The sequence below is a fragment of the Mustela nigripes genome, chromosome 4 (assembly GCF_022355385.1).
Source record: "Mustela nigripes isolate SB6536 chromosome 4, MUSNIG.SB6536, whole genome shotgun sequence".
NCBI lineage: Eukaryota > Metazoa > Chordata > Mammalia > Carnivora > Mustelidae > Mustela > Mustela nigripes.
Genome location: NC_081560.1, coordinates 59,609,549 through 59,627,201, shown reverse-complemented (window position 1 = coordinate 59,627,201; position 17,653 = coordinate 59,609,549). Strand labels below are relative to the sequence as shown.

Sequence of the window (17,653 nt, the reverse complement as noted above, 5' to 3'; positions counted from 1 at the left end):
GGCTGCAATGGGCAAGAGACAGAGAATTGGGACTGTAGGCAGATCCACAAGCTACATGGCATTGTGCTCACTGCTATGAAACTCGGATTTGATCCTCTTCTACACTGCAATGGCCAGGCTTTGGAATGGCATTAAAGCCATGTTGGTGGGTGGTGGGGGGCAGGCAGCAGGGGAAGGGAGTCTCCCAGGGACTGGGACTTCCTGTACGTACATCTCTCCTGCACCCCTTTCCTTCACCAAAGCAACTCTTTTTTAATCTGCTTTAAATATCAAGGATTTAAGTTCCCATGAAAAATAAAATAATTTTTAAAACTGTGCACAAGGTGACAGTGAAGGCCTAAGACTTGGAAACCCAAGAGTAATCTAATCAGGCTTCAGTGGGAGAAAGCACATGGAGATGGGAAGTCAGGCCCAGCTGGGAGTCATGCTAATGGGTCGTCTATGACACAAGCAATGATGGATCATACTGACACTGGCAGAATGTTTCAGGAGTTATAATGAGCAAAAGGGAGCATTTTGTGATTAACTAAACATGAGGCATGAAGCAGTACAGGGTTGGAAGAGTCCAAGATTTTAGGATTGGAAAAGTGATAGATACTTGGGTTCCATTCACCAAGAGACAAGACAGGAAGAAGCAGGTGTGGGCAGAATATAATTATTTGACTTTCAAACACATTTAGTTCGATTCCTTATGGGACAGCCAATGAAGAGTTCCATCTGGAATATAGTTAATACATATTCTCTGTGAGCTGAAGAAACAGTTCTGGGTTGCATGGGGAATAATTGAGGCATTTTATGTTAGTGCCTATTTTTTGTATGACATGAAAAAAATTAGCCTATTGAGAGTGAGGGGAAAGATTTGAATAAACTAAAGGAAGTTCGAAAATTTTAGCCTAACTGATCTAGGAGGCAGTATCAAGAATAAATAGTTTTTATGGTGGATTTTTTTAAAAACTGAAGAGGTGTTAAGGTCATGTTAAAATTGGATGTTAAGAATTTGTAGAGGTAACAATCTGCATATTTATGAAATATCTCTTTGGTTACTTTCAGTGTTCAAGTTGCAGGGACTGAAATTTGAAATCATAAATAGATTCATGGTCAAGGGTATACGAGCCACTTGCCAAAAAACAAAGGTTTGAGATGATTGATCCATTCTGCAAAGAGAGTAGTTCAGGTGATAGATTCTGGGGATGAAGTTAAAATCAGAAATTAGTCACTGGGCAGGCAAACATGTGAGGCATTAGGGACCTGACATTCACAATGAAGCAGAAGAGGTTATGAGAAAGCTGGAAAGATAGAGCATTAGGGATCTCTTAAAAAATTAAAAGTCCAACTTGGGAATGGCAGAAAGAATCATCTCCCATTTTAAGTAGGTGATAAGAGGCACTTACACTGCAACAAGATATTCCCCCCAAAAAATCATTCACCACACAAACTACCAGATGTATCAGTAGCTACTGCAAGTTCTGACAAAAACCAACTATACACACACACACACATACACCTTTGATGCCTCTTTATAACTATTTAAAAATGTTATTCTATTAAAAACTAAATGTTTTACATTTATCATATCTCTAGTACTTGAATATTGTTCAACTAACAACAATAACATTTTTCCCAATTTAGTTTTGTTTTTTATTGAGAAGCCATTGTTTAGTTGATATACAGAGTCAAGAATGACTATCATATCCCTATTGGTACTGTAGTAATGAAATGTAGTAAACTCTCAGCGGGGGAGGGGGGACGACAAAACAGATTATAGCTCATTTCTATTCAAAATTTATTTGTGATTTTTCAGCCTAACTACATCTTGTGTAGATAACTTCGATCATGGCAAAGCAGGGTTCTAAACATAAAAAAACCATTTAACTTTTACTATCAAAGGTAAGTTTGAAAGAATATGGGGTTGAAAACAGTCCTACAAAGGACACCATGCACGTAATGCTTTACAATGTGGAGACCAAGTTTTGAAAAGGAATTCCAGTTTATTTTTTGCTGCATGAGAGCTACACAGCCCATCTTGCAATTCCTTTCAAGTAGATCTGTGCAGAATATGTGGCTGTCCCAAATGAAGTACAAGCTGTTACCCTTTAATTTTTTTTTTTTTTTCCATTTTGGAACTTGATTTGATTTCTACTCCTTGTATTTTTGGCATCTTATATGTAATACTTACTACATGCTATTTGAAGACAAGAGGGTTTGAGATTTTAATTTTTTACAAACCTACCTAATTAATTAGAATCTCTCCTCTCTTCCCTCCAAGTCAGACAACACCCCCAAAACTGCCCCCCTTCTTTCTCCGTATGCAAGAAAGTACTGCTTCATAGAAAATGAAAGAAGAGACAATTTTGTTATTTTATTCAGTCTATGGTATGTGCAATCCATTTATAGCATGAAATGGAGAACAAGGGAGTTTTAATTTCTAGATCAAAGTAAGGAACTGTCCCATTTTAAAATGCTCGGCCCAGAACACTGGTAAGCTCCAAGAGCACACCGTAAGAAGAGGCTGAATAAGACTCACTCAGAGAAAAACAAGTGGGGTGAGTCCTTTCAATGCATGATATAGGGGAATTATTTAAGGAACTAAAAATACTCAAGGGTAGTTAAGGATTATGATGAATGTATTCAGTTATATATTTTGAAAGGGTCAAAATATATCCTGTGGAAGGTGTACACTAAATCAGCTTGCACCAAAACGTGATTGCTCTAGGAAAGATACATTATTTCATGAACAGAAACGGAAGCCGCACAACATAAAGCTTCGGAGTATGGAGTCCTCATCAAATTGCCTAAGCCTTGTTTATGGTTCAACTACCTATTTCTTAATTGGATGTTTTCATTTTTTAATTTATTAGTGTCAATTATTAAACAATTTCTATTCCGTTATCCACACTTTGATATTCTACTTCGGGAGCTAGAGCTGGAAGTCTCCAGACAAGTGTCTCCCCTGAAATCCCCAGGCCCCTTTCAGAGAATCTGTAAGATCTAAATGATTATTATTGGTAATTCTGAGGTACCGTTTGCTTTTTTCCTCTCATTCTCTCGTATGTGTGCAGTAGACTGTTCAAGAGGCTGCGTAACATATGATACAGCAACAGAAACACGGAAGCAGATGGGAAGCCACAGGTCAAAGAGATTTTCAAGGATATCAAACAATGTCACTCCTCCCATGAGTGTTTTTAGTTTTTAAAGTTATTTTTCAGAAAAATGTTATCTCTGTTAACATAATAGGTTGATGATTGTTATTTTTACAGTGTTTGATCTTTAGTATGGATATAATAGGATATAACACCCAAGCTCTTTGGGGTCCTAAATAATTTTAGGAACCCCCCAAAATCCTGAGATCACAAAAAGTATGAGAAACACTGCTGTAGACCACATTTCTCCCATTACGTGCTGGATTCCTATTGCAGTAAGAGGAGGCACTAGAGAGACATGACACAGAAGGAAGGAGAAGCGGCTGCTTCCTGCTAGTCTGTCTTCACTTCCTGTTAGATCTCTCCAGGACGCGTTTCCAGGAGCAACAGGCTCTTGTCTCCAGCTTATTTCCACATTGAGAAAGCCACAGTGAGCCTGGCTACACAATCCTGAACAGACCATTGTGATGCTCCTAAGAGGTCTAACTGCCAGCCAGCAAGCTCCTCTTGAGCTCCTGAGCTACCGAACCCAGAAGTATCCCCTCCACAGAGGTCCCAGAGTGAGACCTGCCAGGTGACACCTTCCGCACAGAACCCAGCATTCCAGTTCGAAGAAGTCCTTCCTCAAACTTCTGAGTTTTGATTATTTCAACCTAGGAGTGGCACATGCTTCCTGCGATTCTACCTCTGCATTACCGTAGGAATTGTCTTTGGTTTTTCAACCCTCCCCCACTGTTTAACCAGCCACCTATTTTACATTCGCTAGGGTAATACAGTGAGATTTTTGTTCTCCTGACTGGATGGAGGTGGACACAATTAGCAACAAATATTAATTCATTAGACATCTCTGAAAAGCTACACATAATGACAGAACCAATCATCTCCATGGTGATATTAAATTTTTAAAAAAAGTGTCTAAGAGAAAAATCAAAACTCTTCTATCAGGGTGCCTAGGTGGCTCAGTTGGTTAAGAGACTGCCTTCAGCTTGGGTCATGATCCTGGGGTCCTGGGATCGAGTGCTACATCGGGCTCCCTGCTCAGCAAGGAGTCTGCTTCTCCCTCTGACCCTTTCCCCTCTCATGCTCTCTCTCTCTCTCAAATAAATAAATAAAATCTTACCAAAAAGAAAAGCCTTTTCTTTGAAAGTATGTTAGAAATTTACAGAAGTGACATAAATATTATGTTTCCTACACATAACTGCTTTGTGACTACATTTTCATGTATAAAGTTATCTATATTTAACTAGTCATTTCAAAAAGCACTTTTCCATATTTGATGGAAGTTTCTCTTAAAATTATTACCTAAACATAGACTTCTAAGACTTTGAATGACAAGTGATGGATAATGATAACGTATATTTTCTCTAATGTTTAGCTACTACTATATTGGAGACACTTTAAATATTTTGCACAATCTTAGTATGAAAGTATAAATCCTGAAAGAAAGATATTTCTTAAGCAAATCATCTCTTCTCTTGTAGAGAACTTGAAACTGAATTTCCTTTCGAAGATTTTACTACATATACATTTTTTTCTTTTGTAATTACAGAATTACCTTATTCAGTGCTGTCTCTTCGCATGTGTGTGGACCCTAATTACTTCCTGAGGTCATTTATTTTCAGTCAGAAGAACTTTCTCTGGCATTTCTCTACATATACATTTTTAAAGTACATAATTAGACTTACCTCCTGAAAGAAGAGCAGGCTTACTTTTTCCCACCGGACTAGAATGAGGACATTTGTTGCTAAATGACATGAAAAGGTGTGCTGTGAAATCATCGGGAAGCTCTGCTTCCAGGAATGTCTTCATAAATAGCTTAAAACCTTCAAAATCTATTGTCTGGGGGAAAAAATTAAATACATATTATAAGACTCGGCCAATGATAAGATTACATTCTAAGTTCAGAATCAACAGTAGTAAAAATGACTCAAACATTTCTATATCCAAGTTCACAAAAGGACGGTAACTGAGAAACACAGTCATAGGCGGAGGTCATAGGTCATAGGTGGAGCTCGCATGTACAGACATTTACATACACCTCACCTGTGTCAGGGCAACAAGCAGCTTTCCAGTCACACGTTTCTATCTCCACACTGTCTGTATCACCTTAAAAAAATCTATTCTTTGAGACTCAGTTTCCTCTTCTGTAAATTGGGAGTAATATTCCCGATCCCACTGTGTTAGTATTATAACTCAATCGGGCAAGTAATGTGACACGGAGTCATGAACACAGCATGAATACTCTGAAATACAAGAACTTCTCTTTTCTCCTTTCCTTGTCTCTAATGGTGGATCTTGTTCTCGACAACTGGAGAAAGGGGTTAATGTAAAAGCTTTACCGTAACACCAACATCAATTGGTATGAAATTCCAAAGTGAAATTCTAAAACTTCCCATGCAAACTTTCAAAAAAACCTATTTCAAGATCGTTGCCCACGCATACTCGCTGCAGGTCTACAAAAACAAACCAGCAAAAAACCAGACATTTATTTGGAGAGAGCCATCACTACATTGAGAGGCTCATGTCCACTCAGGGAAACAGTGATGGGAACCACTTCTATCCTCCAGTTAAGGAGAGGATTTCACAGGAGCCACCTGGAGAGCTTGCCTTCTCTGAGCAGAGGACAGTGGACCAGGATCTGACTCTTGCCGGGAAAATTGAGGACAAGGGTATAGATGCTTTGGGACAAAGGCAAGTAAATGGTACTGTACTGTACTGGGCTTGGCCAACACCCTCATGACCGTAGGGACAATGACGCATAAAGGTTTCCTGGGAAATCAATGTAGACCATATGGAAGAGGCCAGCAGCATTGTGTTGGGTCCCATCCAGTAGGCCATTTGAAAGGACAAGGAGACCTACAGAGAAGAAGCTGGAATAAAGCCACGCCTGTCCAGATCAAAAAAGTGCAAGGTCAATGGGCCTCATAGGAAGCCCTTGAAGGGCATTTTTTTTTTCCTACCCGGTTCAGTGTAACTTAGATGAAACTAAAAACAGAGCAAAAATTAAATTTGGCAGACTGACATTCTTAATTTTGATCAAACTTCTGGCAGATGAGAATAAAATTAATTCTTTAAACTGCTATTTTGGATAGAAAAAGTATTTATTTGTTCCATGCAATTATACTGGGGTAAGATGGTACAGAATGACCAATTTTATTATAACATTGTTTTGAATAAACCTAAAATGGAATGTGACATACAGGGATATCACTAGAGAAAGTACATTTTTGTAGATTAGATCATGAGCCAATTAAGAATATAGACTATGGGGCACTTGGGTGGCTCAGTCGTTAAGCATCTGCCTTCGGCTCATGATCCCAAGGTCCTGGGGTCGAGTCCTCCCTCTGCCATTCCCCCTGCTTGTGCTCTCTCTCTCTGTGTGTGTCAAATAAATAAATAGAAATCTTAAAAAAAAAAAAAAAAAGAATATGTATGCTTCTGAACCTAATAGAATCTCAAGCCAATAAAAAAAACCAAACCAAAACCAAAATAAAACCAACAACCAAAAACAACAAACAAAACAAAAAAATTCACTTTGTTTACTAATGGTTGCAAAACTCTTGTCTATTCCTTATTCTGACATTTTTAGCTCATTTAATCTTGCTTTGCTTATTCACGAAAGGCACTTTGGACATTTACACCAGTGTCGGTAAAAAAGGCTTCATTTTCTTCCATATATAAGAAATAACCACCACCACAAAAACATTATAAATTCTACTAGTGGAGTGAGCCACATAACTAAAAACCATGAATAATATAAAAACATAAGAATAGCCTCAGGTAGCAGAAGTACTTCTGAAAACCAATTTGCTACCATGAATGAAACTGAGATTTCAAAAGACTCAGGTAAGGCCAACAGTCAGACCACTGTATCCAAATGCATTTTCTTGAGCGGAGACACCTACTCTTACTAAGAAGATTCCTTAGGCAATGCCTGTCTCGAGAGAAGTAATCCACGCTCAGCTGAATTAGTGACCAACTTTGGCAGACAGTTCGCAAATGCGTGAAGCCTCATGGGACACCAGGAGTTAATTTTACTACGAAAATATGGTAACTTTCTGTAACAAACATATTCCTAGACACTGTGGTTAGAAGCATGGTTATTTATATTCCCTCTTGCTTCTTAGCCTGAAACCTTCCGTGGTCAGCATTGTGTTTGCCAACTCAACAGATGACAGGAACATGCTTTTGAAGTTGGACTACCTGGATCTACTCTCAGATCCAACACTTCCAAGCTGTGTCAGGGTGGGCAATTTATTAATCTCTCTGTGCCTTAATTTCTCCATCTACAGGTAAGAATAACAACATCTGCTTCTTGGTCTGTTGGAAATTTCAAACAATTTTTGAAGAGAAAGTCTCAAAACCACATTACCTCAAATGTTTTTATATGCATTTAACAAGTCATTACATGGTTCATCCCTTTTGGTTACTATTATAATTTGTTTTAGAAAGCTGGTAACAAGATATGAACAAAGGACTAGAATTGTTCACAGTTTTTCTCTGGATCTTCTGTTAGCATATGATTACATTTTACAACAGAACTATTTTAAGACAAGAGTTTAACATGATAAGAAAAGAAAATAGTAACAACCAACCAACAAACAGAAGAAAATTAAGGACTTGAGAAGAAAGTATTTTTGTAACATATTCCAATATCTCCATATCCACCTGAGTGATTTGGGGCAAGGAATTTATCTGCTCTTTTAAAGAAAAAATCTGCCACATCCCAAGTGTGTGCTCTTTATAGAGCCTTACATAACCTAAATGGAATCTCTTTGAAACTAGAGCCTATAATTAAATGATGAAAGCCAGAAAAATACACAATCAAAAAGAAAAAAAAATGTACAGCATCCCTGTTAATAAGGAATGCATTACTCCTTGGTCCTTCTTTTTCAGTTGCAGGAAAACTTTCTAAAATTAAATGCTGCACCCCTGCCTTGCTCAGTAAGCCAAAAGCAGTTTAGTTTTATTCTCTCACAGCTCTAAGCCTCACTTTTTTCCATATAAAGTGATATATAAGATCAACCATTCAAGATTGTCATCTAAATGTAATAATAAATCAATATGAAGCACTTAACATGCCCCTGGAGGCACAGCATGTAAACTAAATGAAATAATAAAATAATAAAAGGAAGTCCTGGTTTGAGGTTTAATGGATTTTTTATTATCTTAATTTGCTTTCCTCTTTATTAGTCCAGAAAACCAGAAAATTCACTACATCTTCCTCAATCAAGTCTGCAGTTTTGGTGTTTTAGGCATTTTGCAATTATTGTTTTATATCAGGCAGCATTGACTAAACCCCGCTTTTAAAACGTGAACATTTATAAACAGCCATTTTACTTAAAAAAGTAAAAGTCTATCATCAAAATAAGAATGAAGTTTTCTATGCGATGATGTAATCTATTAAGTTTTACTGATGATATAAACCTCCTTCAAGCTTCTTCACAGTGTTGGTGAGAGCAAAATTCCCCTCCCTTACATTTCGATCATTACACACAGCTAACAAAGTTATAAAACTCAAACTTCTTTAAAGCCAAAAATTAGCTATTTCAGTGTTTCCAATTCAGAGAAGAATTATTCTTCCCTCTCTTTTCTGGTTATCCCATCTCCTTTTCTTGTTGGTAAAAGATTTTCAAATCTTTTAAAATTCCATGTTGTCCAACATATCAGACCTTTCTGTGGACACTGTCCTCTAACTACATATTTTCCTTCTTTCATGATTCAGTAGAATGTCACTCAATTTAAGTATCTTGTTTTCTACTGCTCTCATGTAACATCATTAAAATTGGTTTTGAACACATTGAAACCCTTGAAAAGAATGAAATCACTTATATGCACATCAGTGGAAACACTGACGAAAGAAGTTGGGTTGGACTTTAGTGAATGAGTGTTCAAATATCAAATTGGCTATAAGCTCAGAGACATACATACCACAGAAGGTTTAAAATTTTGAGAACTGCTTCTTCTCCCCCCCCCCCCCCTTAAGGAGCAGCCACAGACTATTTAGGGAGATAACATAGAGAATCTGCAAAGAATTCAGACTGACGGAGCTGCTCAGATGTTGCTGCCAAATTGGCAGAAATTCAAAACACATTTCTATATGCCTTTCATTATTATATCTGACCATCTGGATCCTTTGTTTTTAAATCCCTGCTAATACTAAAAAAATAACACTAGTATTCATCCAAGTAGATTCAAAGTGAATGAAAATAAATGTCATCACTCTTTATCATTAATTTATTCTGGTGGTTTCAGGATGGGGATTTTCTCATATTCAGCAAATGTTCATTATACACCCACTTTGTACTAGACTCTGTTCTAGCTGTTGGGGTAAAGATGCTACTGGACCATGCAAAAATTTTCCCACCAGAGGCTTATCTTCTAACAAAGGGAACAAGTAAATAGAAAAATAAGTAGGCTAAACGTACAACGTTTGAAAGTATGAAGTGTTGTGGGGGAAAAAAAGATGAAAATGTTTATATATTTTGGGAGGGGGGTACTTGTAGTTTTAAATCTAAAAATCAGGAAATGATAATCCATTCTTTGAATATAGATTTAAAGGGGATGAGGGAGATAGCTTTGCACATATTTGGAGAAAGACCATCTCAGACAGACAAAAGGGCAGGTAGTACGAAAGCCCTGAGGTATAAAAATGATCCTGTTTCAGAGGTATTTCTAAAAAGCCAGTGAGGAGGGGCAGGAGAGCAGAATAGGAGTAAGGGCAGACTAGAGTAGGAGGAAATGAATTTCCATGTGTTTATTATAGAAGGTAAGGGGAGAAATATATCAACTGTGACAGGTATTACGTAGCCCCTTGAAACAGTCTAATCATTAAGTTTTTAATTTAGGATACAATATTGAAGATGGCCCATAATCAAATTCTTCATGTTGTCATAGATACAAGATAGTATATTTTTTGGTGTATCAAAACTAGATCCTTAGTGGGGTTACAAGATACCTGTAAGAAGCTATTCAAAGTGATGTGTTGCAATTATGATAAAATGCAGCTAATTAAGCTCGTAAGTATCTATGTAAATACTTTCTCAAACTTTTTACATGGTTCCATTCTAACTGATGTCACATACTGAAAAGAAAGTTACTATATTTCAACAATCATTAATACAATCTTAATAAGAGGTCATTAACACAGAATTATAGAGGGTGTTTTATTATTCAGTATGGTGGTCTGTTTTCAAAACTGTGCTCTGGTTGTAGGTTTGATAAGAAGAGGAAAAGAACTGAATTTGCATTGGAGTCATAGAGAAGAGAAGCAGAAATACTGGGTAACATGTTACTTCCATTCCTTGCTAACTAACCATCCTGGCACTTAGGAAGTTGTGGGAGGAGGAACAGATACAACAGACACAATATCTCTAGTATCCGAACAGCATTCTGGATTGTGGCCAGGCTTGGCAGGGGAAACAAATCACATCTCATGTCCTCCACTCATACCTCATGGTAGAAGGAAATCAATTTAGAGTTGGAAAGACATCAGAGTTCTATTTTCTCACTTTATAGTTGAGAAAAGTGAGGCTCAGAAAATAAAGGTGACAGGATCGGTTGGTGGTATATCTCAGATATTCCCACTTTCACTTTTCGTGCATATTCTAGAACTTTTGTATGAAATCATGTTCGTCTCTCAAGTGTGATCAACAGCCACCACCTTTAAACATGAATAGAATGCCTATACATCAGGCACAGAGCTAATTATTTTATATACACTTCAGAATTTAACCCTCTTAACAACTCAATAAGGCCAATATTCTTTTCGCTGCACAGCTGAACAAACTGAGGCTAGTAACTTGTCCATGACCTGCTAATCTGTGGCAGATGTGGGATTTGAACTCAGTTCAGTTGGACTCCTAAGACCTCGTTTTCTCTGTTATACTTTCCAGATGCTTTCTTTAATGGGAAGGGTTGAATTTGGTTCTGGAAGGACAAAATTTTGACACCAGTTTCCAGAAAGCCTCTAGTAGGGATGGAGGTTATGCAGAAGGGCATGTTTGTTGACCAAGGTGTTCAATAAATGTTCTTTAATAGCTAAATCCTCTGCTTTATAAAAGCAGCCATTGACTCTGAAGCATTGCCTCCTAAAACCATAAAGCTCACATAGTCTGTCTTTGGGGGAACTGGTAGGTTTGCCAGAGGTCAGGGATAAGATCAGGGAAGTGTCATCCTCTGAAAGAGACTAGTAAAAGTCATCACAGTCCATGAGTTGCCATTTCAGTCTGGCCTCATCCTAGGAGATTATAATATGTAGGACCTGTATCTAAGGCAATCAGGATCCTTCTGGTGTGACCAACTGTACTGTAACATGTTGGGGATGAGATCACAGAGTCTGCTGTCATTAAAACCATAGAGAAACTTATGAATAAAAAGCTAGTATATATCCACTACTGTCCTGGGGAGACAATATTATAGTTTTAAGTATCTCGTGCATTTTGACAAGTCATATTCCTAGTATAATAAAAAAAAAAAAAACCCATTCAGAGATTTCCAAAATGTGTTGTAATTCTATGCACCCAGCTGAAGTATGGACCCAAAACTTGCTTTGCAGAATAGGCTTTACGGGGAGAGAGTGACTGAAGCAAGAGATGGGTTACTCTTTTTCCCGGAAGGCAAAACTCAGTGGCTTTTCAGTTCTATTTTCCTTAAAGATTCTAATAGCACTATAGATGTGTAATCCCCACCCCCCAAAGAAATCCCTATCAATTATAAATCCTCATGCAATTATAAACCTCTTATTGTAAATTAATAAAGACTCTCAGTAAATGAATTATTTTATTGGAGTCTTATCATGTTTTGATGATATTAGAAAATTAAATTCAAGAGTCTACAAAACTAAATCCCACTCTCAAAACCCTCTCTGAGTCCATTAAGATATTAGCTTCTCCACTCAAGACTCTGATTTGAACAAATACCAGTCAGTTATAACTTTATAAGGATTATAGATAGCCTTGAATATTTTATACGAATCTTAATGGTACAGAGGTACAGGTCAGTGACATGGATGAGAAATTCATAGCTCACATCAGAATAAAGAGAGAAAAGACAGATTTTAATAGAAAAGAAAATGTCTTACTTGGTTAAGAATGTCTTGTTTCTGTGCATGCAAGGAAAGAAAGAATACAGGTGTTAATGAAAGATAACTTATACTCATTAACTCATTCTGCTGCTAACTAAAAGGTCGATTTTACAGATTGATTTTTAATACATACCCTAGACCCATGAATCTCAGAATGTGGTCCTGAGACAGTATCATTATCATCAATTGGGAAGCTGATGGAAATACACATTTTTGAGCCTCACTCTAGAAACACAGAAACTAAAGAGAGGGCAGGAGAGAAGGCAGCAATCTCTGCTTTAAAAAGCTGATTCTAATACAAGCTAAAATTTGAGAATCATTTATCAGATCCATCTGGGAGTGTAATAAGCAAATAGTTCCATTGGGCAATAAATATAATGAATATTACATATAAGATGATTAAACCCTTCCAGAGAAGATTATGAAAACACAAAAGTATATATAAATCTATATTAGATTATTAATGTTTATTTCTCACTCCTAAAGCTTCCATCTTTGAGAGTAATATGCCTGGCCCATTACTATGCCTTTAAAGATAAATATCTTCCCATACATATACCACTACTTAATTTCTTCCCTTGGCTTTAGACATCAATGGAATAATTTAGAATTGAATTTGAAACCCTGGGAGGAATGTATATATATGTTATTATATTGTATTAATATGTTTCTATATTATATTAATATTATTAATATTAAATATTATTGCATTAATATATTTACTTATAATATACTACATATATTTTACATATATAAAATGCAATGCCAACTTGGTTCTTCTCATATTATCAAATTTTATTGCTTTCATGAATCATTTATATCTGAGATATCTTGCTCTCTTTTACTGTGAACCACCTCACTGAGACTGGATGGTTACTAAAAACTAAATATAATCATACTCTTAATATTGTATGATTCATATAATGTTAGCTGGAGACAAGTAAGACTCTCTTATCTTGTTGGGCATGACTTAGTAATAATTGCATGCACTGGAATATGCCATAATTGTTATGTAAGAAATACCATTCAATGTATGTGAAATTTTTTTCTCTTCTTCTTGCTCTCACCTCCCACCAACTTGCACCTTTCATTCTATGGCGCAGTCAATGAAGTGAAGAGGAAAGGACATTACTCTTAAACTGAGATTCTAGACAATCTCTTGTCATGAAACTAGCTGGTTAATCTTAGGGAAGTCATTTTACTTTTCCTACAATGACTTTTTTCTTTTAAAAACTTTATAATCTTATCTGTTTGGGAATCTCAACCTTCTTAAAGATTTTATTCTTAGGGAACATTAAAGCCATTGTTTAGATTTATATTTTTTTGATTCTGGATTGTTTTTTTTTTTTTTCAAAGATTTTTAAATGATCTTTAGAAGACATAAATTCAAAATAAATATTTCATCCATGTAATGCACTTAATACTTCTTCTCCTTTAAAATTGACTTAAGCAGGTCACATATTCATTGTATTAAGTTTTAATACAGAGACCTTTTAGAACTCAGTAACCCAAGTAAATAGTAAGAAATACAATGCATCTACCACTTAAGCAGCTTTACTTTGTAAGAGGAGAAGCAAATAAAAGATATTTAGCTTGTTCTTTCTTTTAAGTACATTTTATATGGATGATATATGCAATATTTGTTTCAGGAAACAAAGGATTATTTAGTCTAAAAGTAATGTAGGTTAAACACTTTTCTCAGTTTTCTTGCATAAAAGGCCATCAGTTAAATAGTCATCTCTAACAACAACTTGAGGACTAACCTGATCAGCCAACAGAGAGTGATAATTTCCATGTGAATGGACAGTATGAATTCTGTCATACAGTTAGAGTAACCTTTTATAAACTGGGTAGTCATGTACTGAAGAGAACCTCAAGGCATTAAAGATTTCTTCCACAACACTGAATATTCCTAATTACTTCTACTGGCTTTTATAAAACATATACTAGTATTTAAATAAGATTTTATTATTTGGGGGGTTTTCCCCCCCCCAAATATAAAAGACCAGGGGCGCCTGGGTGGCTCAGTGGGTTAAGCCTCTGCCTTCCGCTCAGGTCATGATCTTAGGTCCTGGAATCAAGCCCCACATCGGGCTCTCTGCTTAGCAGGGGGCCTGCTTCCCCCTCTCTCTGCCTGCCTCTCTGCCTATTTGTGATCTCTATCTCTGTGTCTAATAAATAAATAAAATCTTAAAAAAATATATATATATATAAAAGACCTCTCAGTGTTCAATTAGAGAGTAGTTTCACTCTTAAATAAGAATTACTCTGGGGTCATAATAAGATCTAACTTTACTTCTGTTTTTCAATGGTTCAATATTTTAATAATGCATTTCAAGAGCAGATCTGTGTATTTATGGAGAATTATTACATTATCGAAAAGGCTGACATCATATGTGTGTCTAAGAGTGAATCTAGTAATTACCTCAATAAATCCAGTATACAGTGACTGATAATCCTCATGAAAGATATAATATCAGTAAGACCAAGTCTTGAGAGTCTTTTAAATAAGAAATCATTGAAGCAAAAAGGCTACTTTACAAACAAGATCACATTCCAACTGAATTTATAGCCAGCAGCTATCTTTAGAGAGCAAAACAAAACTGGTTTTATCTCTGTAGATAGATTAGAAAACATGCAAGTTTCCAAGTATGTTTGGGAATGTAAATATTAATGACATTTTGGGGTCTTTTATCAATTCCATAGAGTTGTCATCTTTAGCTTTCCCACTCTAATTTCCCAGTCTTTGAGATTTTCGGTTCTACAAATTTATCTGGTATAATTTTTTTCTCTCACACTGTGGTATCTAGGAAAATAAAATATGAGGGAAATGTAGACTGGATATCTTTTGTTCCTGACATAAGAAAATGGGAATGCCTTTAAATTACCTTTTTTTTCCATTTTTTAGGGATTAAACATTAACATTACTTGAAAAAGAAAATAAATCTTAGGTTAAAGACTTACAAGGTATGGTAATATATGAGAATATAGACAGAATAAGAAAATATTGCATGAAAAGTAGCTATCAGAAATATTTGAAGGAAATTATAAAGCAATATGATGCTTTAAGGTTAGAACTGGAGATTTGGTTTTGACTAAAATGTAAAGAAACACAATACTGAAGGATAACCAATAACTGTGTTCTTACAAAGCAAAACCATAATGACAATAATAACAAAAAACAAATCACATTTTAATCAGCAAACAAATCTATCTGGCTGGCTAGATAATACATCCAGGGGAATGTTTCTTTTGCTAAGGGTAATTTGTTTTAACTCCCATACAACAGAACTATCACTTGGTGAAACTGCAGAAGAACTCAAAACATTTAAAACATAACATCTCCCAGCTAACATTAAATGGAAGGTCATTTTACAAATAATTAGGAAAAGGATGGACATTCATTCAGGCCATGTGTTCAAAAGCCATTAACAGAATAGGAAGCTTTAATAAGGAAAAAAATTTCAGGGACTTTCTGGTTTACCAGTAGTAGGTTAAAACAAGCTACAGGAAAGAAGTTCCTCACTTTTTATCCAAGCTGGCTCTTTAAAATTACAGACCAGTTATACCCATCACAGAATTTTTCTGTAGTCAAGGGAATAATTCTCTGAAAGGAGTAACCCTCCTGCCCCCAACCAGTGTTCACTTGGGGTTAAAATTTATTGGACATAGAACAGGCAGCAGGTACATTTGGACTTTGCTTCAATCAGTCCTGTTCCCTGACCATACCTGACCAAGCAATCTCAGAATTAGAATATATTTAACATCTAGGAAAATAACAGAGGTCTATATTATAGATAACCTATACTCTTTAAAGCGCACAATAGAGAAATATTATTTCCATTAGCAAACGGTTTTTGAATGAAAAAGATACTATACTATTTTATGTGTTTTCCAGAATAGCATTTCATTATGAATTTCATTTTATTTATGGTATGCTATATGGTACATTTATATCCAAGGACTCTTCACTAAGAAATCCCTCTTCCAAGCGTATATATGACACCGATATAAAGAAAAAAAAAAGTTTACCCCTTCAGGATTATACTTTGCAAGCACACCGTTACCATGGAATTCTTCCAAAACATCCTTTAATTTCTTTGTAGAATCTATAAAGAAATAGAGAACACAAAAATTGTTTATACATGCCTACTGTGGTTAAATAACCCAGTTCAGAAACAAAGACCTATTAAAATATAATCACCAACAGATATTAAATTTTAAAATGCACATGTAAAATGTCCTTTACCATTTTGAAAGGCTATTTCATTGAAAAAATTAATCATACACACAAAAAGAAAGGAACAGATAAGTGTGTTTTGTCCAAGTGTATTGCTTATGTATTAGGCAATAGCATCTGGCAAGACCGTTAACCCATGTATTATATGAATTAAGAGCAAATATAGAAATAGGGAGTATCTTCTCCCTTTGTTTTGATAACATAAAATCTAGATGAGTGAAATAAGCTTTATTTAAAAAGAAAATACAGGCATTCCTTGTTGAACTTTATAACAAATGCAGTGCATTTTTCATATTTTACTCCATTAACTAATAATAACCCTGTTGGACAAATTAGAACAATAAAATATATAACTAAGCCTCAATGGTGAACCCAGTCAGAGGCAAGGTATAGATTTTAGTATTTTTCAAATATTTTTAGAGAGAATTTTCTAAATATAAACAAAGAACAAACTAGAGCTTGTTTTAATTTAATTATGAAACAAAATTTAGGGGAAAAAAAACAGAAACAAAGTTTAGGAAACATCTCTACTTGCTAGACGGGATGCTTCCCAATTCATGAAGTGCTTAATAAAGCCCCTTACATCTCCAAATTTAAAAAAAAAAAAAAAAAGTTTATATATGTTACCCAAAGATTTTTAAATTGCTTTTTCAATTTTGACGTATTTTGAAATATTCTTAAGACATTCATCATCTCAATTGTGACAAAAGATTCCTTACTTAATATGGGAAATAATGTCAAGAAAGAACATAAATATTTTTAGAAAAATATGCATAAACAGAATAAAAACACATGCATTCAATCTACTAAAATAAATGCTCTCATAGTTATAAAAATATAATTTGATTAAGCAATTTTAGACTTAAAACATATTTAAGTTAGGGAAAAATAACTAATAAATACTGATAAGTCATCTAAATCTTCAATCAAGTTTGAATAACAGTAATAAAACAAGACTGAAACTGGGAAATAAGCAGAAGATTCTTAGTTTTCCATTAGGCAATGGGGCATGGATATTATTTCCCAGCATATGAATGTAATTCTCTCTGCCTTTCCCCAAGATTCAGTGATATTTGTGCCACCATAAAATATTTCCCAGCTCCACTTCCATTTGGAGTGTACAATTTTATGTTGCATTAAAATTCACATAACACAGATATATTACTTTAACCATTTTAAAGTCTATAA

General features: G+C 35.4%; 1 protein-coding gene across 5 annotated transcripts in view; it reads right to left on the bottom strand.

Annotated features, from left to right (window-relative positions):
- The window catches only part of DGKB (diacylglycerol kinase beta), a 709,227-nt gene that overhangs the window by 543,240 nt on the left and 148,334 nt on the right, over positions 1-17,653 (bottom strand). For 3 of the 5 annotated variants that reach the window (XM_059396759.1, XM_059396762.1, XM_059396760.1), the window contains exons 3-5: positions 16,258-16,334; positions 12,223-12,243; positions 4,826-4,979 (exon numbers count right to left, since the gene is read on the bottom strand). In XM_059396759.1, the coding sequence (XP_059252742.1) occupies positions 4,826-4,979; positions 12,223-12,243; positions 16,258-16,334 (252 nt within the window). The remainder of the gene's footprint in view (positions 1-4,825; positions 4,980-12,222; positions 12,244-16,257; positions 16,335-17,653) is intronic. The other 2 variants (XM_059396761.1, XM_059396763.1) reach the window with 1 other exon arrangement.